This window comes from Panicum virgatum, chromosome 5N (assembly GCF_016808335.1).
Source record: "Panicum virgatum strain AP13 chromosome 5N, P.virgatum_v5, whole genome shotgun sequence".
Classification (NCBI taxonomy): domain Eukaryota; kingdom Viridiplantae; phylum Streptophyta; class Magnoliopsida; order Poales; family Poaceae; genus Panicum; species Panicum virgatum.
Genome location: NC_053149.1, coordinates 51,509,376 through 51,536,050, shown reverse-complemented (window position 1 = coordinate 51,536,050; position 26,675 = coordinate 51,509,376). Strand labels below are relative to the sequence as shown.

The 26,675-nt window shown below is 44.1% G+C and overlaps 1 protein-coding gene, 1 long non-coding RNA gene and 1 pseudogene across 2 annotated transcripts; 2 read left to right on the top strand and 1 right to left on the bottom strand.

The window, feature by feature from the left end:
- Positions 1 to 8,555: 8,555 nt before the first annotated feature.
- On the bottom strand, positions 8,556 to 16,964 carry LOC120675254 (annotated as a pseudogene).
- A 1,729-nt stretch (positions 16,965 to 18,693) lies between these two features.
- Positions 18,694 to 19,527, top strand: LOC120675253. Its single transcript, XR_005675278.1, has 2 exons — positions 18,694 to 19,170; positions 19,280 to 19,527. It is a non-coding gene; the product is annotated as an uncharacterized LOC120675253 (long non-coding RNA).
- A 3,159-nt stretch (positions 19,528 to 22,686) lies between these two features.
- On the top strand, positions 22,687 to 26,634 carry LOC120675252 (transcription factor-like protein DPB). The gene is made up of 9 exons (XM_039956366.1): positions 22,687 to 22,870; positions 22,968 to 23,089; positions 24,273 to 24,316; positions 24,732 to 24,782; positions 24,878 to 25,018; positions 25,101 to 25,169; positions 25,287 to 25,382; positions 26,089 to 26,159; positions 26,262 to 26,634. The coding sequence occupies exons 1-9, from the start codon at positions 22,779 to 22,781 to the stop codon at positions 26,335 to 26,337; spliced, it is 762 nt and encodes a 253-aa protein (XP_039812300.1). The 5' UTR covers positions 22,687 to 22,778; the 3' UTR covers positions 26,338 to 26,634.
- The last annotated feature ends 41 nt before the right edge of the window (positions 26,635 to 26,675 follow it).

Here is a 26,675-nt window from a genome sequence, read left to right as displayed (position 1 = left end):
ACCCATCACCAGCAGATGCGTGTAAAGCGCTGCTGCATGATCAGTTCATCATTTCGCTATATATCTCTCCGATCTCCATCAACGCAATTTGTGGGTTTTGTTACACGTCGATCGATATCACACTCGATCTTGCGGCACGAACGCACGCCAGACCAAACATTGTGGCTGCCGCTGCGTTAGGGCACCGGCAGTGGGTCGATAACAGTTGCCGATAGTCCACCACGTAGGAGAGAGAGTAGAACAGAGAGAAGGAGCTGCCGATACACCCATCGACACTCTACAGCACAAAATTCAAGGAACGTGGCAAGCCCCACAAACACAACGTGCGGTGATAGGCTAGAGGCGCAGCCGGCAGGAAGAAATAAGGGCTGTGTTTAATTACAAAATCTTTCTCTCCAAACTTCACTATTTACTTTTCACATAAAATCTTTTGTCTCATGTATGGAGTACTAAATATAGATAAATAAAAAAACTAATTGCATAGTTTTGATGTACGTTGCGAGACGAATCTTTTAAGCCTACTTAGCCTATGATAGGATAATATTTACCACAAACAAATAAAAAGTGCTTCAGTATGCTACAGTATCCGATGTGACATTTTTACCACTTTTTGCGGATCTAAACACAGCCAAGGAGAGAAAGAAAGAAGAGATGGCCCCACATGATTAGAAAATTATAGCACTATAGATAGTTTAGTGGACAAATATGCTATAATACATGCTATATTTTATATGGATCTTATGTGTACTTTTTTATAGTAAACTGTTTACTGTAACCACTGCGGGTGCCCTTACTTCCAAAAGCTTCGAAGCAACATTACGCACACTCCTCGGAAAGCCGTACATGAAGCCGAAAACGAAAATAGACCGCTCTATTCTACGATCGCATCCACACTCCACTGCAGCCTGCAGCTAGCTGCAGGCGTACTTGTCAATGTCTGCGGCCGGCGTTCTTCGTCGTCCCCTCTTGCTTTCGAGGCTCCGCTGGCCGTGTCGGGACTGAAGAGCTCGATCGCACTCCTCCGCGTTGCCGGCACGCAACAAATGGGGGCCGGGCCCGGGTCCGGGCCAAGCATGCGTTGCCGCTGCCGTGTCGCCTCGCTCGTTCGGATAACGTGCAACTGTTGGTGATATGCCCAAGAGCCCATCATCACAATACGGTTTAAAGGCCCATGTGGATATTGATCCAAGAGGGATTAGGGTTACTAATGGGCCTATGAGATAGAAGCCCATTAGTACGCCCTATATATATGAGGGAGGGGCTAGGGAGAGATGACCGGAGCGGCGCCACCTCCCTAGCCGCCGCCCCTCCCTCTCTCTCTCGGCCGCCGCCCTTGCCGTGCGTGCGGTGCTAGCACACCGACGCCCGGCGTTTCATCCCCGTACGTGTGGACTCCGTGGAGGCGCTGCTGCGACTGCTGCGCTGATCGGCTGCCGGGATCAAGTACGAGGAGCTCGGTTCGTGGGACGTGATCGACTACTTCCTCTACATCGACGCGCGACTTCTTCCGCTGCGCTGCGCGTCTAGTGGTAACGATCTATGATCTTCTGCTCGCAAGTATCTTGGGTTTATGCGGTAGTGATGCTAGCGTAGCCTACCCGTTTCCCTACAGTGGTACCAGAGCCATCTTGCGTAGTTTTTGGTCTGGATCTTTTGCATATAGGTGATATGTTGTTGTAGTAGATTGGATCTATTACTTTTGCACGGTTTGATTAGATCAATTGATCATAAGGGGTTAAAACTGGAGCGAGTTGATTGCGCGGCATGTGACAAAAGATTAGTTTGTGTTCTTTCTCTGTTATGCATACGATATGTCCCTACCGGCTGGAATCACCATCGGGACTAACTGTGTGCATAGTCAGCAGATTGAACCAACAGATCAAGGTCATGTGTAGATGCAGTCTTCTCAAGTGCAATGTTTGCACGGTCAAGGTGATTGACCTAGTGAAAATTGAGGCATTATGAATGGCTCGGATTTGAGGTGATGCGATCACTCTGATGAGATTTTCATAGGGATTCCATAGATGCGATCTGTGTAATTCCATGAGGTTTTCAGGGCGCTGCCCTGAGACCCGCGGGGGACCGCCGTTGCTTTCTCGCTGTAGCGGCTTCCCAAGCGCTACTTTGGTAGAACACGTCGTACGCCTAACTTGTTTTTGCAGGGTGTGATGTGAATGGTATGGCCTCAATATCATGTGATGATGCATGTGATGATTTGTGCGGCCTGCGTGTCGCAAGTTAACACAACCGGGTTGAGATTGCACCATTATTGTATAACGACCTGCGTGTCGACTTGTGATGTTTGAATCCTCATGTAATTATTTCACTAGCTATTAGATGTAGTAGCTTAGTATCTTTTCATGGAGATTTCAATCATGATGGCGATGATGATCACCACAAGACAGGACGGATGGCAATGGAGGTCACCTTGGAGCCATGGCGATAGAGCCCATTGTGATGCAAGAGGCCATACTATTCACATCACACACCAGCTAGTGGCCGGCGGCGACGCGCGCGCGAGATAATGCCACGCCTGTGCGCTGTACAGCAGCAGCAACCGCCGCGGCGGGTTGGATAATGTATACGCGCGTGGTTAAGTTGGCGCCGGCCCCTAATCCCCGGCGCTGAACGCGGCGGCGCACCGCGCCGGGCAGCCGCGCGCGCGCAAGCCACATGCACGACACGAGCTATAGCTCCCCTGGCCCAAATGATCGCCGGCAAAAGTCATCGCTCCGTTCTCGGCTCCGCGGAAGATTGAAAACATGGTTGATTAACGTACGAGCACCCGTTCGTTGGCTTGGCTGGTTCGACAGACCTGCGGTGATTATATTTATATCTATACCTATTTTAAAATGCACATCTAAATTTTTAGGTTGATTCGTCTTGTATCATTAACAAGTGAGTTTTGGTTCATCTTGTATGTGAGTCGGACCGGCTCCTCATCAACGACTCGATCACATAGATCCTTTACAAATTAACACACAAACAATTTTATGTATCAAATAATTATACCAATTTTATCCATAATAATGCACAAATATATTTGTTTAGTAAATACATATGTAACTATATAACTAATTAAGCCAACTAACTCGAGCAGGTCAACGCGTTTCGTTCGGGGCGGGCGCGTACGCGTGTAAGGGAATGTACGAATTGAAGAGCGCAGCGCAGGCGGGAGGACGACCTGGTTGGTTAGCATGTCCAGCTCCGTGCTCTGTACTTACTAGAGTACGTGATCATCAATGTTATCATGACAGCACTTATTAGCTAGAGGGCTGGTCCTGTCGTGTGGATTCGGTACGTACCGTTGACCGCCCTCTCATACTTAGGGTGTGCATTTTGAATTTTTGCATTTTTAAAGGGAATTTTCAATATTTGAAATATTAAATGTAGACTAATCACAAAACTAATTACAGATCTCGTCTGTAAATTACGAGACGAATCTAATGAGCCTAATTAATCCATCATCAGAATATGTTTACTGTAGTATTACTGTATTAGTTTAGTGTCTAATCACTTCCTAATTATGCTCATTAGATCCGTCTCGCGATTTATAGTCTATTTATGTAATGCGATTTATTTTTTCGACTACATTTAGTACACCATACAAATGATTTATAAAAATTTTGTATTTTGTGTTTTGAGATACCTTATTAAGCGTACTGTGCGGTCGATATCGTCCTATCCAGGAGAGAGCCGCCTGCCGTCGGATCCGGAGCTTCTACGGATCCTACCGTTAGCTGTCCGTTCTCCTTTGGAAATCTTAATCCGAAGACAACGTTAACAGCGCATGGGCTACACGATTATCCTAGCATGTCAATTATCATAAGTGAGCATCGAAGGATACTAGAAATGTATTAGAGGGAATGCGATGTCTACAGTGCTTCTCGATAACCCTTGGGATGTCGAGGGAAAGATCGAGGAGGAAAACGTACGCATGAAGAATCGTCATGGCAGACTAATTAAGCGCGGCCCGTGCGGTGGGAAAACAGAAGAAACCAACGGCACGCAGCCCTTGTGTGTACGCACACGACTATCGCAGGCAAGCTGGATTTTATTGAAATGTGAAGCGCAGTAATGGCGTCGATTAATGACAAAAAGGGCGTCCTCGTCACGGTCGCATGGGGATCGTGTCACCCGGTTCCCTCCCAGCCCCCGCCACCCCAGCAACGGAACCCACGTCACGACGCGCGTGCATGGCCTCCTCCTCCACCCGCGGCGGCCGAGGCCTGCCGCCGGCGGCTCTCCAGCGCGGCGGGGCGTTGGTTCGCGAGGCATCCATTGGCCGGAGCTCGCGCGCATGGCGGGGCGTTGGTTCTAGTCTCTCTGCCACATCGTCGCGCGCATGGCGGATTCTGCTCAGCAAGAGTACTTGCATGACCCTCAGGCCATGCCCATGGATCGAGGGCTCACAAGTCACATGATCCAAGCCCTCACAGAAGGCCGTCAGATAAACAAACGCATCATCTCGATCTAACATGCAATCAGTGTGAGCCAATACGACCGTGCATGTTCACGAGACGCGATACCGTACTGATTGGCCCAGAACAGTCAGCGGTTGCTACGTCCAGATCATTTAGCTTCTTTTTTTTTTGCCCTATCTGATCTGCCTAAACAAACGCTCAATTCCGATTCTGGCTACCAACTGTATTCCATGCCCGAGCCGAACGAGAGGAGGACGGAGGCGGGTAACATGAGTCCGGAGGCGGCCGGCGGGCAGCGTCCGAATCCCAGTTCCCACCAGGGTTTTTTTTTATCGACAGGTGAGATCAAACCGCCGCCCACCGGTTACGGTATACTGGACCAGTTTGACCGTTTACCGGAAAAAACCGGCCAAATTTAAATTCCAAACCAAAAATGACAGTTCAACCGGTTTCTACCGGTTAGCCGCCCAGTTAGGCCAGCAAACCGCTCCGGTTTGAGCGGTAACTGGTGATTTAAACAAAAAAACCGACGGTTTTAAAGTGGTTCCCCGGTGTGAAATAAATGAAAATTTTGGCATAAACTATGCACATATTAATGTAAAAGACCACACCAAAGCAATAATTTATAATCATGCACACAAATACAATAGTAATAAGCGTACATACAAATACCGTAGTCATAAGCGTGCATACAAATACCATAGTCATAATCGTGCATACACTGATACACATAAATAAAAGTTCAACGTACGAATGGGAAGACCCCCATTTGAGACGCGATTTGGTATTCGACGGTGGACATCACGACCGGGCCGGCTTACCGGAGCTACCGGCCGGCTAGCCGCGCGCTCCGGGCAGCTGGCTGGCTGCGAGCGCCGGTCGCGGCGTGGGGGCGGCGGAGGGGTCGCGCGGTGGGGGGCGGGTAGGGTTCTGGGGTGCGGCGTGAGTTCTGGACTCTTCAATAGGTCGCCGGCGCATTCGGGCCAAAGTGAGCCTTAATGGGCCGGCTCATTTTTTATTTTTCTTTTTTAGTTTAACTTCACATGCCCACAAAGTATAATAAATTAAAGAATATTTAAAAAAAATTGACACCATTAAATTCATCGCAACTTGACGTATTTTTAGGATTTTTTTGAAATTTTTTATTTTTTAAAATTTAAATTTGAACTTTTGAATTGAGCCGATTTCAAACCGGCCGGTACCGGGAAACCGTGTTTGTAAACCGGTTTCCGGACCGGTTCCGGTCGGGAAAAAAACCTGGTTCCCACCCGGCAACGGGACCATGCCGGTCGGACACGATAAAAGCGACGTCGCGGAGGGGGACTTGAGAGGCTTGAAATTTATCCGCAGCTGCGTCCTGCGTGTTGCGGATCGAGCTTTTCTTTTTTCATTTCCTTTTTCAGCGGGGTGAGGAAGCAAGGCGGGCCACATGCTCAGGCAAATATGCTGTCACGTCACTCACATGGCTGCTGGGACGGACCCCAGGGGATCGGAGAGCGTGGTGCCCATTGGTGCTCTGGGCTCCAGCACACCGTCCATCGACCGTGGCGCGTCAGGGGCGCAGGGTGACCGGTGACACCACCACATGCGTGTTCGGTGCTGCTCCAGAGTCTCAGAGGACGAATACTGTACGATTTCTGCAGACGGGTCAAGGGTCTTCCACATTCCAATCATGCGGAACCGGTGCTTATTCTGCTGTGATTTGCATTGCATTCAGCCAATCAAAAGGATTCCGTGACCTCTATTTTCTCTCTCTCTCTTCGGCTCATATTTGTAGGTGAGGCATCACCAGAGGTTGCACGTCTGCCTCTGCGAGTCTTCGGTGATCATACAGAAATCCGAACCTCCCTGGTGATAACGCTGAAGCTGACTGACGTTGGCACGTTGCTTCACCTTTCTCGGGGCGGCAGACGGAGGATGTCTGCATGGAGGATTGCTTTTTTTTTCTTTCTTTCTTTTTTGATTGTCGTGGAGGATTCAGGATTGCTTGTACTGCAATGTTACAGCAAGTTGTGGCAGCAGCAGGCGCAGCTCGTCGCCGTTCGGCCAGCGGTGGAGCTAGCCTTCGCTTCAAGAGACATCCAACTTTGCCAACAACCGCAGACACGTACATGCTCACCTCAGAACTCAGACGAGAACTGCTCAGCAAGGTATTTTTACAGCTGCATACCACTTCATCCACTCCGGATTCTCCGTGTTACGAAACTGACATTTAGCCTGGAAACAGGGAATTCAAGCTTTTTTTTTTGAGCATCCAGGGAATTCAAGCTTGAGATGTGTTATAAGAACTACACGCACAGCGAACGAGCGCTAGCTCGGCTGGTGGGAGTGCGGCAGCGAAAACCACCAGGTCGGGGGTTCGATCCCCGGCTCGCACAGGAAAAAAAAACTCCCTCGCTTGTCCCATGTCCAAAGCACTGTGGAGCCTGGCCTAACTCACAAGGCAACGGCCCCCCGTGTACGGGTGGGGCAGGGATTCGGGGGTTTTCTTGGCCTGCTGTGAGAATGTCATTCTACCTCTCAAACAATGCCGTGGGGGCGGTCTTACCCCAGGTCAATTTTTTTTTACACGCACATGGTAATTTTTCAGAAGCCACTCGGAAGTACCTATACTTTAATACTCCCTCCGTTCTTAAATATATGACACCATTGTTTTTTTTCTTCGTTTGACTATTCGTCTTTTCTACAAATAGTTATACAAATAGCCAAATCTTCAAGTTAGATTCAAGAGACTCTTGATAATAGACGTAAAAGTACTCATTTCACTTCATTTAACTAACTGATTAATTAAATAATGTTGGTCAAAGTTGAAGAAAAAATTCAACAGTGTTATATAAAAAAGAACGGAGGGAGTAAAGTTTATATAAAACCGTATGCTCCGTTCGATCCATATTGACATCTATTTGGCGCACTGAAAGGGGGGCTATTCGCAGTCACCGGTGTGACTGAAAGGAGCTTCATTTGATCTAGTATATGGGATGCGTATCCCCACAGATGGCATCCCTAACCCTCTTGCGAGGGCGAGTATGAAAACATCACTATTTTTACTCGAGTCAGGGCGTTTAATTACTTAGGACTGACACTGACTAGCTTGGGAACCTCTATTTTCACTAGTCAATTTGATGTGAACCACTCGCCCACCACCCCACCTCCCACCATCTCGACCGACCCACTGCAGTCCGGCAACCTCCCGACGATTTTTTATACTCACTCTGTCCTGAAATATAAGACATTTCAATATTCTTGGAGAGTCAAAGTTTTTCAAGTTTGACCAAATTTATACAATAAAATAATAACATTTATGATATCAAATATATATCATTAAATTTTTCATTAAATATATTTTTATAATATATCTGTTTGGTTCATAAATTTTTTATTATTTTCTCTAAAAATTTGATCATACTTGAAAACTTTTACTCTAAAAATATTGGAATGCCTTATATTTCAAAACAGAGAGAGTAGGTTCGGCTGCTTAGGATCCCGACAACCTCAGTATCCTGCAACCCCGGAACCCTAAACCGGCAGCGGCTCCTCCGGACCGCCAGTGGGCCTTCCACAACGCGTCTACTCGCAGGTAGAGTGTGTGACCTCTAACATTCGCGCACTGAAAGGGCCATGCCAAAGGCAGCTGCTTCCCATCGTGTAAATACGCACGCGCATGCTGGATTGATGCGCGGATTACAGTACAATCATGGACAAGTACGTACGGCATTTATCTTGTACGCTGAACACTTCTGACTTGCGCACAGCCTTTCCATGCGCCGATGGGTACGCCGCCGAACATTCCCCCGCGGATGGATGGTTCGTAGCATCGGTTGTTGGCTGGCTCCGTATTCGCCTCCAGCTAATTTCAGTTGACCTGACACGGCGGCGTACCTGAGCTGGAAACCGCCGGTACGCACATGGGCGTGATACGGTAGTGCACGTCTTGAGGGAAGTCCATGGTCTGATGGTCATACATGCGTGGCCACACGCGTTTGCGACCTCTCAGTTCAGACGATAACGATGGTGGCCGTTACAAGTGGCGCAATATCCGAGCCCTTGCAACTTGATTATCCACTTGCAATCATCGGTGACAGCCCGGTAAGAGCAGGATTCGGGTCAGCAAGTGCTTTTCGCACCGAACGATAAATTATTTGGCATCATGACTATTGGGTTGTGAAAAGAAAGGCAGCAAATGGTCGGTGCATATCAAAGGAGTCCAATTAGCAGGTGGTGCATATGCACACCAAATTTACCTGACAGACGGAACAAGTTTCGAGTGCAATGTATGAGGTTCAGATGCAAATCTGGACAACAAGATACGGCAAACATGGGATGCAAGCCTAGGAACTTACATTGCAATTTGTACTCTAGATTAAAGAACGCGACTTCAAGTACGGCAAGTTACTACAAGGAATTATTGTAATTGCCGAAGATGATTAATAGCTAACCTCGAGTTCAGCTATGCAATTGACCATCAGGCGCAAGTTTAAAGCAGCATGATAAAGATGATCGATGTAGTGTTCCCGATATGTACTTTTCACTCTCCAAACAAAAAACTGTGTGTTTCTTGTTCCTGATGCCACAGAAGGGACTCTCTGCAAAAATAATTGACTTATATTCCCAGCAGGAGCAGTTCTTTTGTTGTGTCCATTTTAAGTACCAATATGCTTACAAATATTTAATTCACTACTACTCTACTGGATGCGTGGGAACTGGCAAGTGTACAGTTCAGCAATTGTCTTCACTGCTGAATCCATGCTTGGCTTAATCTTTCGATCAGGTATTAGTATTCTGAAACTTTTGCTCCATAAAAATAAAAACTGAACTCTCCACAAAATGTTATTATGTTTGGCAAGGACCATGGTGGTACGGCTGATATGTTTCTAGAAGAATAGTTACTTTGTAATAGACTTAGACTAATAAATCATTAAGAGCAAGCAAAAGCATAAAGAACAGTGGTAATATAAGCATCTAAAATTTTCCTATTCTAGCCTTCAGCTTTAGGAATTGACAGCTGCGTAAAATCACTTTCATGTAAATTATTTGTGTTTACCTAAATTATTTATTAGCTAAATATAGTTGCTAGCAGAAGTCTCCGTGTAGGTTGAGGAGTTAAAAGTTGAGTTTTCAAGCAACATTCACAGAAATGAGCCTCTTGGAGATGCAATGGCTAGTCCATGGGACTCATACTACTTCAGCACTTGGTTGTTGGACCCTGGGTCAAGGCATTTTCTCTGCCTCTTCTGACCCTGAGAACCCAGCGTCGCCTTGTATACTTAGGTCTCAAATCATCTTCGAAGTAATATGGAAATCTGCCCTATCAAATGACATACTAAACCAGTCAACCCCTTTCACATCATTAAAGTAGTGGTAGAGAGCAAAAACATTGCAATAACTGTTATTTTCTTCAACTGAAAACTATTTTGAAGCAGCAACTCCAACTTGTCCAAGCAAGAAATGCTACATGTGTAGAGTTTGTGCAACAAACCTCTGAATCTATGCATTCATCCTTCCAAAGTTTGTATAAAGTTTCATGAATAATCTGCTTGTCTAGAATTGTCCTGTCAGTAATCTGCAAATTTCGATGGAAGTCTAGCATCATGCACCGAAGTTTGTAACAGAGTGAAAATTTAAAAAAACATGAACACACCAGCGTAATGGAGGTCAATGCATCATTGATGCATATAAAGTGCGTCTGAAAACATACAAAAGAGTGCAATTTACTCAGCATAGAAAATTACTTACTTAGTTACTTCATCAGTCTCAACTGGACCGCCTTGTTTCAGCAATAACCTAAAAATTGTATAAGCTTCTTGCCCATGTTTCTTTTTCACAAGAGACTCTACCTATATGCAAAAAGAAGAGGAACCATATGGGTCTGATTTAAGGATATTTGAGTAACCCTAAACAATAAAAGGACGAACAGTAAAGCACTCACGTACGGACGTACCTCATCATTTCGACATGTCTCGACCATTTTATTTAAATCTGCAAAGAACACACAACTTTCATGCAAAAATCTTACATAAATAGCTTGTAATGTCAAGGCTGATAGTGTCATAGTGGAAGTCCAAATTAAGAATTACATCAGTGTTCAACAGTTCAAGAAAGGCTACATAGGTAAATAGCATGTTAAGTCAAAACCACCGGCATTTGGCCAGCAACCTCACAAACTAGTTCATTTTGAGAGCAGAGTTAAGGTTGTATGTACCAAATAATGAAACAAAACTGAAGCATTAAAGTTTCAAGCAGAGAGGAATTCAGATAACCAGACAATTCATGTATACAGTGATACAACAGTCTAGTCTCCAGTTCATGTACAACAAATAATTAAGTACAAGTCTTACCGAAAGTGAACTGTTCTGGGTCCCTAGTGGTAGAAATGCACTCCAGATCATTCAATACACTTATTATCTGATCCACTGTCATTGATGAACCTCCTTCCTTCTGTCCTACTCTCTAAAAAATTCCATTCATTGGTGATGTCACTGCAAAAGTCAGAAATTCACTACTAAAGTAGTTCATCTCATCAAAATAATTGAAACTTTGACAAGATACAATCAAATTTGATACTTTGTCCATCAACTAGCTTTCAAAATTTTTAGTTTGGATTTGGAAACCAAAAAAGTAATTGTATATGCAGATCACATAAGAAATGCCCCCACCCCACAGTGCCCTAGACAATCCCAACATTTTTATTGTGTATAGTAAAGTGAGGATCACATAAGAAATGAAATTTAGGATTTAGGGAGTCAGAAAAATGATAAAACAGCACAACTTCATCTAAGGCCATACAATTGTTGAATTAACTATTAGTCACTTCATTTCATAATAGTTTATCAGTTTATCGAGCTTCCACATTTCTGAACAGTTATCCTACAGAGAGATCAACATTGCAATTATTACTGTGTTTTCAAGCCCTTCACCTCTGCTACTAATGATGTTAACGATATGAGTGGCCTCTTATGTCAGTAATAATGGTCTAATACCATTAGTTATTAACAAGATTTTATGCCTCTTGGCTCTTTGGTCATTGCATATAGAGTAGCATTTTGAAATGGAATAATGTATGACATGCTCCAAGTATCTGGCTCATAGAAGACCCTTACTGATAAATAGGTTCAAAATCGCTAACTTAATGAACAAATATCACATTGTGGTTTACTATAAAATAAAATTTATAGTATCTTCATTAACATTAGTATAGTTTCAAACTAAGCCCTCTTTGGCACAGCTCCAGCTAATGGCTCCACGACAGATTTGACGTTAAAATAAATTTGCCTAATATATACTTTATTCTATCACTAAAATACTTGCTGAGTACACAGAACTTCAGCTCCACAAATTTCTGGAGCTAGGAATACACAGCTCCAAGAATTCTTCGAGCTGGAGCTGTGGACGCACAGCAAGTTTTTTTTTTTGGCCTGACAGCTCTGCAGCCAGCACCATGAGGCAAGACAAAAACAGATGCACATTCAGAACAGAGATATATGTTAAAAAATAGTCTAACTTCATGAAGTACGCAGGAGAGCTATTAAAAAACAAAAGCTGGATCAACCTAGGACCAACAATGTGGCTTCATATTATATATGAAATAGGCACCCATATTCACCTTGAAAAGGATTGAACTTGGTTGGTGTGGATAACATAACTGAGCCAGGCTCAATTCCTGGTAATGCGCATATTGCATAACACTTATATTTCAAGTATTGAGAGCATTTGAGCAAGATATTGGATGTTACCAGTCTTGTTGTCATTGTTCATTACATTGGCCTCAAAAAATGCATCGCATATAGCAAGGGTACCAACCTTCAGCTTTGCTTTCTTTCGGTCTGCACAGAACTTACAGTACAAGAAAGAATAAGCAGTAGGCATTGACATAGTTCAAGGTCATGCTTCTCTGACCTGCACTTAGCATGTATAGACAAATAAAATGTATATCAAATGTGATGTTAATATTTGTTTCTTCTTTTTCTGTACCCCATGCATGTATAGACAAGATATATAAATAAATTGTGAAGCTAACAGTTTTGTATTTTCCTTCAACTTAACTTGTAAAGTACACCCAACTCTGTGCCACAGATGATAAGCTTCTGTAAGATGTCTTTACAGAGAGAACCGAGTAATAGCTCGGTTGATAGACCCTCCAGTTAAGAAGCATGTGAGTAACCTCTCTAAAGGTTTCAGTGCTCCCTTCTCTAAAGACAGCCAAGGGGATGCCTCTCCCGGTGGATGATTCTTTTTTCTTTATAGAGAAGCAAAGTTCGACTTACCTACGTCTGATGTGAAATTAACATATATGAATTTTTATTTTAACAAAACCTTTTTCTGTAGTTCCAATCCGTTCATAATTCTATGTGCTGACTGCTGATATAATTTCCAGAAGCCCCCCCCCCCCCCAAAAAAAAATTATCCCAAATTTTTTTCTGGTAAAAGTTGCACGGTGCTTGTATATAGAATATACTACCTCCGTTCTTAAATATATGACACCATTGACTTTTTCATCCATTTGAATTTTCATCTTTTTTTATATAAATATTCATGTCGATACATAAATTGCAAGTCAAACCTAAAGTACATACATTTGATGATAGATTTAGTGGTGCCTGTTTTACTTTACTAACTAATTTGAGGAAAAAACTCATTGGTGTCATATACTTAAGAACAAAGGTAGTATTAGTTGAGAAAAGAACATCATTAGAATAAATTGGCTTGCAATTAGCTAGACTAGGATTCTGCTTCAAGAAGTCCCATTTGCAGACATGGAAAAGTAGGTAAGCACAAATGCACATGGGAAAAAACATCAATACATGCACCTACATAGATATGCTATATATAGTAGTGCTATGAGTACATAAGCATGTTCAAGAAAAAAACGAGTACTCACTTTCTTCTTTAAACAAAATATGAACCTCTCAAAATTTGCCCGCCAGAGTACTTCATTTTCTGCAATTATTGAATCCTCTTCATCTACTTCTAGGGCTTCATGTTTCCGCTGAGAAAAAATGATTTAAGATAATTAGCAGATGAATAGAGAAGCATATTTCATACATGTTTCAAACAGTGCAGTACTATATAATGAAAACCAATGATGCATGTTTAGAAGCTTTCATAAAAAAGAATATGATGTAAATTCTAACAAAGAAAAAGTTCTAGTCCTCAACTAGGCAGATCACAATGATGATGTGTGGCAGAAGTATCTCAGAGAAGGAGAAGTATTGCAACTTATAAAAAGGGGAAACATATGTCCAAAATTTGGTGGATTCTAATTAAGACTACATCCACACCATTAAATGTGTTTATCCGCAACTGATCCAGAACTTAATTTAGCGAATCTGCAGTACGACTAAATAAGTAAACAGACACCAGAAATGTATTGTCTGGGAAATTTTGAGCTCAAAAAAAGAAAGGAGTTGGGATAACTTTGGATCCATATTAAGTAAAATTTCAGTTTTGGCGTTTCACAAGTCTATATATCCTGAATACCATGCAGGCAAATGTGTCTGCCAATCAACCTTGTGTCAAAAAAATCGCTAACATGCAGGAATATCATTATATTAAAGAAGAAGGTATCTAGGAAAAATTAAGCTATAAAATACAAAAGAGGTGTGGACAACGAAAACATCACTCATTTGGATCTAAGTAATAATACAGATTTGACATCTCTCTAGTCTATATATCATCGTCTTCAATCACAATAACCCGAATATCATGTTGCTTTTCTAGTGTAGCACAAGGCAGAATCAGGATCATCATAGACATTTTGGTCTGTAAGCATGAAGCCAACACGTGACAAAATAATGATAACTAATAAACTAGAACTGAATAGAGCATAATACCTTTCCACCAGCAACAGCATGATGATCATCATCATTTGCATTCGATGACTCTTCCATGGAGTATGGGATCTCAGAAAATCTTTCAGCATCAGATAGAGCTGCAGTACGGACAACTTTTTGCTCAAGTGAAAGAACCTTCTCAACAGCATGTCCCAAAGATATATTTGTCAGCTAACCCAGCCAATCATGATGTATATAACATGCAACAAGATCAAGACTGGTATTAGGGGAGGAGACAAAAAAAACCAGTTTAACATGAGAAACATAGTTAATGGCAAGATATGTTTTCATCAGCAGCCCAGGATCAAAACAAGATGTGCAACTCCTTATCATGTGGGGGCAATAGTATGCTATTCCCTTTTATCCCTGCCCTCATCTACTTTCCTGTCAGTTATGACACTCATTAACCAGTGATCTAACAATCTGGTTTGAATGCTCTATGGCTACGTGTAGGCTAGTCAACTTTTATCAATTCCTGCACACATTACCATATGCAAGTATTTCGAAATACAGGTCCAAGCCAGCAATGGCCACAAACAAAGGAGGCACCAAATCAAAGACATTACATGGTATCGGACTATGCATGCAGCTATCAAATGCCTTCTCTACTACAGTATTAAAACAGGGGCACTCAATGGACTTTGTGAAATAACAAGTTCAATGAAAATAGAATATTATTGTAAAACAAAACGAGCATGAACATTAGGGAGCAAGGTAGAATATGTCCAGAACACTAAACACTACAAACTAATGTCCATAATGGCCAATAAGGAATAAAAGTTACTTACTCTTGGAGCTCGCTTCCTTGTGGACGTAGACTGGTCATCTATAAGAGGGTCAAAAACAGGTTCTGGTTTTGGGCAACGTTCCACATAATGCGCATATACAAGTTTGCTGAAGTTCATTCGTATTTCTTCCCTTGTTGGTTTGCGGCTGCCTGAAACATGTACTGATCCATTAATGGGGGAAGTAAAGTTGAAAAAAAAGTCATGCCATTGGAAAAGGCCAAAGTACAGAAAATAAAAAAGCAAACGAGTAAATAATGGTCAGACCACTTCAATAAAAGACATACCATCTGGTGTTTTAGAGACTGTTCGCCACACAAGTTGATCAAATGTTAGCCTACCATTCTGAAGTAATCCTTCAAGAAGAGCTTCTGACTGCAAGTTGCATAATGTCATCAAAATGTCAACGATGACTAAAATATGTTGGGACCTAGGGCGTGTTTGGTTGCCACCTAAGGGTGCCACGCCTAAAGTGCGACAGACGAAACATTCACCACACCTATGGCGATCTTAGGCAGCAAAAATCAACTGGCAAGTCGCACACGCCAACTCGTGTGCCAAACAAACACCAAGGCAGTTCATCATAGCTTCGGCATGGCAAACTGCAGCATGCCTAGGCGCCAGGCGGCAACCAAACACATCCCTAAAGTTACAGCACATTATTCTTTCTAATAGATAACTAGATGAAATGAAAGTCATTTCAGTGCCAGAAGTAGCACAACAACTAAAGAGAAGTTGTATGTGAAGACTTAAGATCATGTCCGTTATTTCTCTTTTCAATTGTCACGGACCAATAACTGCTAACAAATTGCAAGAGAGCATAATGAATTAAAGATGGACAGTTTGCTCTTTGAAGGAGTGAGAAGAATATGTTTGGAACATTAGCTACTTGCTGTTTTCTGAACATGAAGTGCAGATTGAAGTATTATGAATACATAAATGATACTGAAGTCGAAGAGTACAAACTACCTTGAGCACCAAATCTGACTACTTGTGCACATTCTAGGTTGTTTAGCATGTCATAATAATCTTCAGTGTACCACTCAGAAACTCAACTTAACCCTACCACTACTCTGGAATTTTAATCAAGGTGAAGATGCATCTACACATTCAGCAACCTCTGACAAATTTCAGAAATTAAAGAACTGCGGCAACTGACTCCAAATTTATCCGACATTTAAAATGTATCAGCATAAACGGAATGACTACAACCAAACTCATGTAAACTAACTCTGGAATATCCGCACGGACAACAGAAAGGAACTTTGAGAAGCGCAGCCGGTGCAGGACATTGTCGAAGATGGCCAAGTAGACTGTCACCGTCTTACCGCCGCTCCCTGCAAGCTGCCCAATTGTGGTGTCAAAGTCCAGCAGTGCAGCAAATCAAATACTACAAGAGAGGATTTCACAGATGGACTTGCCTCTAGGGGTCGAGAAGGCCTGGACGCAGTTGTGCTGGATGAGAACGAGGAGGGAGTTTTTCACCTGCCCCGGCGAGAGCCCCAGGCGGCGGACGATCTCATGCAGCGACAGCGCGCCGTGGCGCAGGAGGCAGCCGCACACCTTCTGCGAAAGGGGAATCGGGAGTGCGGGCGTTAGGGCATCGCATTCGCACGCGCGCGTGCGGTCGCTCGGCGAGTATGCGAGTAACGACGGGGAGGGGAGGAGTAGGAGAAGGGGACGGATGCGGGCTTACGGATACGAGGGGGCCGAAGTGGTCGGAGATGATGCTGACGGCGAGGAGGATGCCGTGCTGCGATACCATGGCCGCGCGCTAGGCGGCGGCGAGGGATGCGCTGGGGTTTGGGGTGCGAGATGCGGTGGCCGGACCGGACAGGCCGGTGGTGGTCTCGCCGGCTCGCCGCGCCTAAACCCTCGTCGAGGGAACGAGGGAGCAGCAGCCGGTGTGATGTTTTTTTTTTTGAGTGGATGTGATGGTTTGTTGGCAAGGAGTGATGGGCTGTATTTTTAATGGGCTTGGTTGGGTGGAGCTAAAATCGTGCGGCTCCAGGCACGCTCGCGTCGTGCTTGGGCCGGGCCGCGTGCCGGCCCATGGGTTTTTGTTGATCCATCCCCTCTCAAGTCCGTGGATCCTATATATCTTCCGGTAGATTTTTTTACTCACCTTCCAGTGTTTGAGATTCGTGCAACCATCTATAACCGTTGGATCAACACACCCAAACCAAAACCCTCACCCTCCTCTCTCACCCGCGCTCCCTCCCCTGCCCCCGCCGCCACCCACGCCGACCCGCGCCGCCGCACTCGCACAGCGCCGCCGACCCTCTCCTACCCCACGCGTCGGCCCTCCCCTACCCCGCCACCGCGCGCTGCCCCGCCGTCGCTGCTCCACGGGGGCGCGCACCGCCGCCGCTCCGCGCTGATGCACCGCTGTTGCTCCGCGCGGGAGCGCGCCGCCGCCCGCCGCCGATGCTCCGCCGCTGCTCTGCGCGGGTGCGCGGCACGCTCGCCGGCCGCCGCCGCCCCACGGACGCCGCCGCTCCTCCGCGCGGGCGTGCACCGCCGCCGCCTCGTGCCGAGCTCGCCGGAGAAGAAGCGCCTTCAACATTTCGATTCAGTACTTTCAACATTTTGTACTTCCAATTTCAACATTCGTCTGTACAATTTTCAATATTTTGATTGTAAAATGTTGAATCTATTTTTTAAAAAATGTTGAGTTAATACTATTAAAATATTGAACATATTTACAGTAGATAATTAGGCCAAATAAACTTTAAAGATAGATAGCTTATCTATCTTCCACAAGATGTATAGGAGCCCCCTCTCGTCTTGTAGGTGGCTCGCGGTTTCACTGAACCATGGTGAAAAGGACAATCTGACGAGCTTGGAGTTAAAAGGAAAGGTTGAGATGAAGATATTCGGAGCATAAACTCTAGGTAGGACATGACATCAATCGCAAAAAACTTAACTTGTATAGGTTGTTGTAGCCCCGGGGACCGGAGGAGCAGACAGCAGAGAAACTTTGACCTCGCTGGGCCAAGTAGCCAAAGCCAACCATTGGTTGATCCCAAGCTCACACAGTGACGCGAACCAATTGCAGCGGGTCTTTGGCCTTTCATATCGGCACGCAGACCGCATCCAGATTAAAAAAAAACGCAGCAATAATGCGGTGCGGGTTATCCGTGTAGGAAGAGGTAAACGCGAGCGGCATTTCTCTTTTCTGTTTCGCTACCACCACACACATTCCTTGGCAGAAAGGGACACTCTTCTAGCCTTCTCTAATGTTCAAGCATTGGCAGAAAGGGACACTCTTATACTCTTCTCTAATGTTCAAGCAGAGGTATATCGTAATTACAGGAACCATCTCAGTAACTTTGATTTCTGTTTATATGTTAGCAGAGACGGAGGAGGAGACAATTTTGTTTATAGGCGGAGACGTAGAAACTAGAGCAGGGAGAGTATTGCGCTTCTTTTTTTTTTTATCTAAAGTATGCAGGCAGCCAGGCATGAGCCGATCAATGACTGGACCGGGGATCAGTCAGTCGGGTCGGCCCGGCCGATCATTCTTATCCACCAGAACTATCTCATCGTCACCTGTTTGTTTATACGCCGCGCCGGTCCCGTCCAAGCTCCAAAGTCCAAACGCAACGGAATAAACCAAACCCCCAATTAGTTCTCCGAAAGGGACAGCATCAGCATCCGGGAAAAGGAAGGCCGTCTCTGAGGTGATAGCGAAGAGGAAACAGGGAAAAGGAAGGCCGGTCCCTGTCGTCCCCGATCTCTCCCTCTCGGTACTTAACCCCCCACCCACCTGTTAGACAAAGAGCAAGCGGATCGAGAGGCTGCAAGCAAGCAAGCAAGGAATCTTGCGGCCGGCCGGACGATTTTGGTTTGCTTCCAAGGGAAAACCTTCGGCCCGCACGGCCGCGCCATCTAAAATTCCCAACCAGACCCCAGCGTCCCCTGCGAACGGCCGCACGCGACGCGAACCGCGAACCCGAGCAGAAGCCAGGCAGGCAGGGGCAACTGCAGGGCGGGCGCCATCAAGCAGCAAGCAGCAAGCATGCTGGAGCTCCTGCTGGTGGGGTGCAGCAGCGTGGTGCTCCTCCTCCACGGCGCCAGCCTCTTCCTCCGCGCGCTCTTCGCCCCGCGCCACGTCGCCGCCAGGCCCATCAGGTGCGCGCCGTCCCGTGTGCCCCCGCGCCCCGGCGAGGGGCTTTTTTTTTTTCTTTTCTTTTCTGCGCGATCTCTCTCTCACAGGCAAAGGGGCTTCTTGTTTCCGCAGCTTCCTAGGGTTCGTGGCCTGACCGACAGATCGGGTGAGGTCCCGGTCGATCGAGGTGCGGAGATCGTCGCCGACGGATTAAGGAGATCGATCGCTGGTGTGAAGTAGAGCCCCTCGACCGGCGTAGATAGCTTTCCAGGTCGTGTTCCTGTGGATTGTGAAAAACACGAGTACTCACTACGCGTGTAAAATTGTCCAAGTTACACCACATCAACGAACTGTGCTTCAAGTTTATTAGTTCGTGCATCTACCCTTGCTTGCAACTTACCAATTCCTTGACACATCTGAGGAGTATCGTGCCTTATTTGCATCGCATCGCATCGCCTACATCCAGTGCAGTGCGCGCGCTACTGGCAAGTTCAGTTGAGTACAGCCGGAGAGACAGGTAGGTGATCTTCGATCTGTGCATTAGGGGGTGACAATGGGTGATCCTTGGAGGCATCTCCAACCTTATTTAGTTCAAAATATTGTATTAGTTTTTCAAAATAAAATTATTTTGAAAAATTAGTACAATATTTTGAACTAGACAGGGTTGGAGGTGCATTTTATTTTGAAAAATTAGTACAATATTTTAAACTAAATAGGGTTGGAGGTGCTCATAAGAGTCACCCATTAGCATCCCTACTGCGCATCGCCTCGACGGCTTGGCGGTTGTGACCTTTCCCAAGGACCGGTGGGCAGCCGTCGTTGGGTTGTGATACCAACCCCAGGCGTGAGCTGCGCGCGGGCGCGGTGGATTGATTTAATCCCCAATGTTGCTTTTGCAGTCAACCGCGCACTGCGCTCGGCGCGGTCGATGCACACATGAGTGGGCCCCACTCTACCGCACTCAATGCTCCCCGCAGGCCGTGTCTCCCTCTGCTGTCATCATTTCTCTATCTCCTTTTCCGTTTCCTTTACTTTTTCCTTCATCTCTCTCCACACTTCCGGCTCCATGGCGGCGGAAGGTGAGGGGCGGCGCGGCGTGCCGTCGGCAGGGAGCTAGGGCGCAGCGTGCTGGCGGCGGGGAGGGCCGGCGCGGCGCGGAGGAGCTCCTTCTCCTTTCTCCTTGCCCTTTGCTTTCCTCCAGATAGGTCCAGGTGGGGGAGCTCAACCGGCGACTAGCGTCGGCGACCTTCCCGACGGTGATGGTGCGCTCTTCGAGAGGAGCAGCAGCGACCCTCCCGCCGGCGAGCAACGTGACGGCGACGGCGGCAGCGCGCTCCGCTCCTGGCGGCGGCGGCGCGCTCCCCCTGGTGGGCAGCGGCGCTCTCGAGTGGATGCAAAATTTTTTACTAAACTTTTTGTTCTGGATGCAAAATTTTTTTCCAATTTTTCTCATTTGTTTCTCATTTTTTTACAAAACCTTTTTTACTCGAGCTTTTTTTCTGAGGATGCAAAAGTTTTTTTACCTGAGTTTTTTTATTTTGGATGAAATTTTCTTTTTCAAATTTGTTCTCAAAATTTCTCTTTCAAATTTTTTCTCATCAAAAATTTTCTCTCTCTGAAAAATTTCTCTAAAAAACTTTTTTCAGAAAACGACAAAAAATTACCAAAAATGAAAATATTTTATCTGGCCGAAAAATCGACGGTACGGACGCCAACTAACAGGCGCCCGTAAATTAGTATGCCCTGGTTTAATCAGCGGTGAGGCAGTGACCAGCAGCAGCTGAGCATGACCGTAACAGCTACTCGACTCGTTCGTTGCACCGGCTGCCGCCCGGGTACGAGACTCCATATAATTTTACTGATAAATATACTTGTACATTGCTATAGAACACTATATAAATATACTGATTAGTATATAAAAATTTACATAGTATATAATATATTTTTTATAAACCCTATGTTTGTTTGGCTTGTCAGCCAAACAACCAGCAATACTGTTTTCTCATACTAAATCAGCACCAGCCACCAGCTACCAACGAATCAGCAGTATTATTCTCTTATAACAAATTCAGCACCAGCCATCAGCCACGGTCAAGCGAACGCAGAATTAATTAATTAATATACTATACTAAGGCTCCAAGATTTGGAGCAACGCCGTGCGTTCTGGCCCACGTGGGCCCGTGCACTGTTCATACGGGTCCCACATACTATTCATGCGGGCCCCATTTACTATTCAGGCGGGACCCACGTGGAGCCCACATAATCATGTACTGTTCATGCGGCCCCCTTGGACCCACATACTATTTAGGTGGGGCCCACGCACTGTTCAGATGGGCCCACGTAACATTCAAGTGGGACCCACGTATTATTCAGTTGGGACCCGCGCATATTATTTCGTGGGACCCACCGTGGGTCCCTTTTTTTAAAAAATATATTTCTTCCATTATTTGAAAATACAAAATATATTTAATTACTCTCTATATACAAATATAATTGCTAGACTTTGTATATTACGTTCGCATGCGGTAGCTCTACTACTTTTTGAACTTTGCTTTCACTTTATAAACTCGAAAAATATAATTGAATTATTCATTCATCGCTAATCTTATTTTTTTCCTCTACAAAAACTAATAATCAATGTAAACCAATCCATCAACTATATCTATTAGCATAAAAAAATAGTGAACTCCTAAAAAAAAACTATATGTACCTCTTCACTAAAATGTTTGGAACTGGCACCCTCTCAGACTCTAAACTACCATGCTAATTTACTATAATTTTTATATTTGATTCAATATGTCGATTCAATATGTCGATACCATATTGTCTTGAATATAATAAGGGATAATATTTTTTTCATTATTAGTTTAGGTCAATTTCTTCTAAATAGACGCGCATAGCGCGCCAACCTAACTAGTTATTCTAAACGGTCTTACATTGGAGCTGGATGGCTGTGCGGTAGACGCAGCCGCAGCCGCAGCCGCCGCTAGCAGACAACCCACACGCTTCAAAATCGAGATGCCTATACAAATACTTCTATTAGATAGATTCAAGTTTTTTAGTATAGAAAATGACTATTGTGGTATTGTTTCACTTCGGCAGAAAGTTAATGGCAGGTGTTTATTGGGAAAAAAGGAAGATAATAAAGTTTTTTTGGAAAAATTAATGAAGCTTGGTGCGCTCTCCATTTTTGGACTGCGAAATTTGCCCCTGTTTAGATACAAAATTCAAAATTCCAAAACTATCATATCGAATAAGTATTTTACATACATGAAGTATTAAATTTAGATGAATAAAAAACTAATTATATAGTTTGCTTGTAAATTACAAGACGAATCTAATGAGTCTAATTAAACCATGATTAGATATTAAATTGCTACAGTAAACATATGCTAATAACAGATTAAGTAGACTCATTAGATTCGTCTCGCAATTTACAGACGGAATCTATAAGTAATTTTATAATTACTTCAAATATAAAAAATTTCTAAATCAAAAACTTTATGGGTGCATCTAAACTTTACGCGGTGCGCTCTCGCTCCTCCTAGTCCTAGGCCGTCCAAACTCCAAACCCAATTTTTACTGTCCTCTCTCTCTCTCTCCCTATCTCTCCCAACGAGAGCGCATCGCAATGGCGCCCCCCTGCGGCGATGCTGCGGCGGCACCCGAGCTGACCAGCCTGCGCATCCCCGATGGAGCCGGGTTACCTCCGCTTCCCAGACGGTACCGACCATTCTGTAGCGCACTTTGGATTCCTTGACGAACTTTTTGTGCCAGCCTTCAAGCGAGGATTTTGGGTTTTGGGGTTTTGTTGATGCAGCGGCGGCGGCGGGGGCGGCAATGCGGCCGAGAGGGAGGAGGAGGGCGATAAGAGCGCGAGGAAGGAGAAGGCCGGGGCGCAGCGGATCGCCGGGTGGGGGCTCCGCGAGTACAGCAAGATAGGTGAGAAGCGTCGCCTCGCCCAAAGACTATTTGTGGCTTATGTTCTTGACAGAGGTCGTGGGAGTATGACATTGAGCGTTAGGGGTAACAGCTGTGGAGCAAATTTTCTACTTGCTCCGATTTTGATCTAGCTGTATGGAATTGTATCTACAGAAGTTGCGAAATGATCCTCATGTGATGGGAAATCTAAACCCTAAGCTACCAGCTCCTACATCTTTAAAGATTGTGAAATCTTGATGTGTGTGAGCCTCTAGTCTTTTTCTAGAGAATAACTTGTTATAATCCCACAAGCATATAAGAGATTTGGCCGGCAGCACAATGATACACCTTAGGCAGCCACACCAACCGTGGCAGGTACAACTTAGCCGTGCCATTCTCTTCACTGGGACCCTACTGTCAATGACTCATTTTCTTGCCAAGTACTAACACAGTTCCTGCCCATGTGACCTTGTCCCACCACAAAAACTGTGGCGCGCCACATTTGTGGCAAGTGTGGTAACCAAACAGGCCCTGGGTCTTGTTTCTACACCTCTTTGGATGGTTTTCCATTTTGAAATTTGGTGTCCCTTTGGTTGACGTCGATGCTACTGCCCTCCACATATGTGTGATGCATATGTATTTTCTTTTGGTGAATGTATCACTTTGTTGGGCAGATTTCAGCACTGAAATTAATTTGATTCTGCTGAAACAAGTTTTGTTAGTGTGGTTAACAGGATAATTTCTATTCATTTTGGCATAGTATAGGTGAATGTTACTCAGCTTACCTTTCAACAAAATTATATAAAGCATTTTTAGGTTGGAAAATGTTTGCTGTGACTTATGAGGCCCTCTTCTGTGTATTTTGATCTGAGAGAAATGGAATTTATGTTTTGACTTTGACACATTGTTTACGTTTGCTCAAAAAATTATTGCTTACTGTGAAGAGGTTGCATATGGAGCATTCTTTATTGGGTGGTGCAGGCATCTTTTGGTGCAAATGATGTACATGCAACATTATTCAACCACTGGGGTTCTTTCAGTTTACAAGTTACACATGCTTGGACATAAGCGGTAGATAATAGAATAGGATAAACGTAAAGCGAACATTGATGTTTTATCCTTAACATATGTTTTCCCTTCACGATGTAAACTAACTTGCCAACCTGATACTATGATGTAATCAGCATTTGATTTGACATTGCAGTTTCTAAAAAAGTTGAGACCAAAGGACGGACTACTTATAATGAGGTATTCTCTTATGTGTATCCCTCGAACTCTCACTAACAGACCGTGATTCATAAAGAAGGCTACAAACAACAACAAGAAGAACAAAGAGTCCCAAGCAAGTTGGGTAGGCTATAGATAAAATACATCACGAGCCACCAACAGAAATAAACCTCAAATCAAATATAAAAATTCAGTAGTAACAATAATATTACCAACGACAAGAGGCATCTCTACATTGGTAGTTTGGTACAATATTGTTATCAAAAGATAATTCTTTGATAAATGCTGAAAGGCATCTCCATCATATTACATTGGTAGATTAGTGTAAACTGTAAAGTATTGTTTTTTTCCCTAGATACATAGCCCTCCAATGTGATTATGTTTTCTTTTTCATTTTGGGTTGTTAGCTACCTCAACTAGTTATTGTACATTCCAGGTTGCAGATGAAATTTGTGCGGAGCTAAAGTTGACGCTTAATGGTCAAGAGGTTACTTCATATATTAAGCTGCACAAATTTGATCTGCTTGTGTACTTTCCCCACCAAAATATGTTGATCTAAAGAAACTAATTTTGTCTTTGTAGTTTGATGAGAAGAATATTAAGAGGAGAGTGAATGATGCTTTTAATGTGCTAATTGCACTACGTGTTATTGCAAAAGACAAAAAGGAAATAAAGTGGGTGGGCCTTTCTAATTTCAGATATGAAAAGATTAAGAAGTTAGAGGTCAGTATTTGTGCTTTTCAGACAGATGAATAATAATTGAGGATGATTTGTGATATGATTGCTGTCACGTTCTATCTTAAAGGAGGCTCACAAAGAACTCATGACCAGGATTAAGAACAAGAAGAAACTTCTCCAGGAAATTGAAAAACAGGTAAGTTGTCTGCGAATCTAGCAATACCTCTTCTTTGCTTTCATGCAGGGATATAGCCACTTCTTTATAACTGGTGTATTTATTATTCTCTGATGATTCCTTTTTGTGTATTTCAAGTTTGATGACCTCCAGAACATCAAGTTTCGCAACCAGGTACTACAGAGGCCAGCAGAGAGTGCGAATGGTATCTGCCTTCCATTCTTATTGGTCAAGGTATTTTTCTTGACCTGCAACTGTCGAAATTACTTGCCCTCCAAGTCGCTTGCAACTCAGCTGTGACATCTGGCTGTACATATATTGGGCTTGTACATGTTTCAAGTGTTCTACTATGGTTGACTTAAATGGTTTTGTCCAGACTTGTTTCATTGCATGTTTCAAATGTTCCATATAAATGGTTGACTTAGATGGTCTTGTTTAGACTAGTTTGTATCTGCAAAGATGCTACCAGCTACCTTTCAAATGCAGATTAGTATAACTACTAGTGATTAGGCACCACTTTAGATGGTACACTATTTCAATTTTATATTTTTATTGCATAATCTCATATATAGGAACAGAATAGAATCAATCTTGTCATCAACAATGGTTGTAACTTGTGTTTGTTCAGAACTTAGGATTTACAAATGCCGGCGCAACACAGTAAAAAACAACACACACAAGAACACGCCAGGCAGGAGATGAATCTGATACTTCTTACTTTGCTTCTCAACACATCTCAAAGCAAATTACTTACCCACACTGGTGACTCGTCCACACAGTATCTACTACTTGGTGGCGTCTAGTAGCGCACAACTCCTTGAGTTACACAATCGAAAGGATTCACACCTCATGTTTGATAAACAAGAAGATTAATTGTAATAACTTGTGCTGGACATCTTTGGTAGTTTTTTAAGTAGTAACCACGTTTATTGTTGAGCAGGCATCCAGAAAAGCAAGGGTGGAAATTGAGATTTCAGAGGACTCAAAGTTCGCAGGTTTCGATTTCAACTGGTATGTCTCTGGTCACCACCAAAATTCAAAACTGTTGCTCCCTCCAAGTTAACATGTCTTGCTCCCAAGTCCTAACCAAGTATTTTCGGTTCCATTTTTCAGTGCACCATTCACCTTGCATGATGATGTCTCAATCCTTGATGGGATCAGGCGCAATAGCATAAGAAGAGCTGGGTAGCTTCGCGTTCTTCAATAGATGCTCGCGAATATGATGATCAGTTGAAAGTGACAAGACTGGGACAACCCGTTTTGTTTGCACAGCCATTAGTATGTTTAGGTGTATATATAGTATGAAACCTTGACCTGATCTTCAGTACACCATATCAAGCGGATGAAGATTTAACCTGCAAATTTTGCCCCCTTTTTTGTGCCTAGCGGGTTATTAGGTCTGAGATAGATTATTTTCATATATGATGCTATGTATTAACTTTATAATTGGTCCAATTTAAAAGCATGTGCACAAGCTTGCTTGTTATATGGTGTCTGGGCGTTTTGCTGTTGGAAGTTCATGTATTT

Coding starts and splice junctions, on each gene's coding strand:
- LOC120675252 (XM_039956366.1), top strand. CDS start 22,779: ATGGCGCCCCCCTGCGGCGATGCTGCGGCGGCACCCGAGCTGACCAGC. Junction 24,317..24,731: donor GACGGACTACTTATAATGAG/GTATTCTCTTAT, acceptor TGTACATTCCAG/GTTGCAGATGAAATTTGTGC. Junction 25,019..25,100: donor AAAAGATTAAGAAGTTAGAG/GTCAGTATTTGT, acceptor TCTATCTTAAAG/GAGGCTCACAAAGAACTCAT.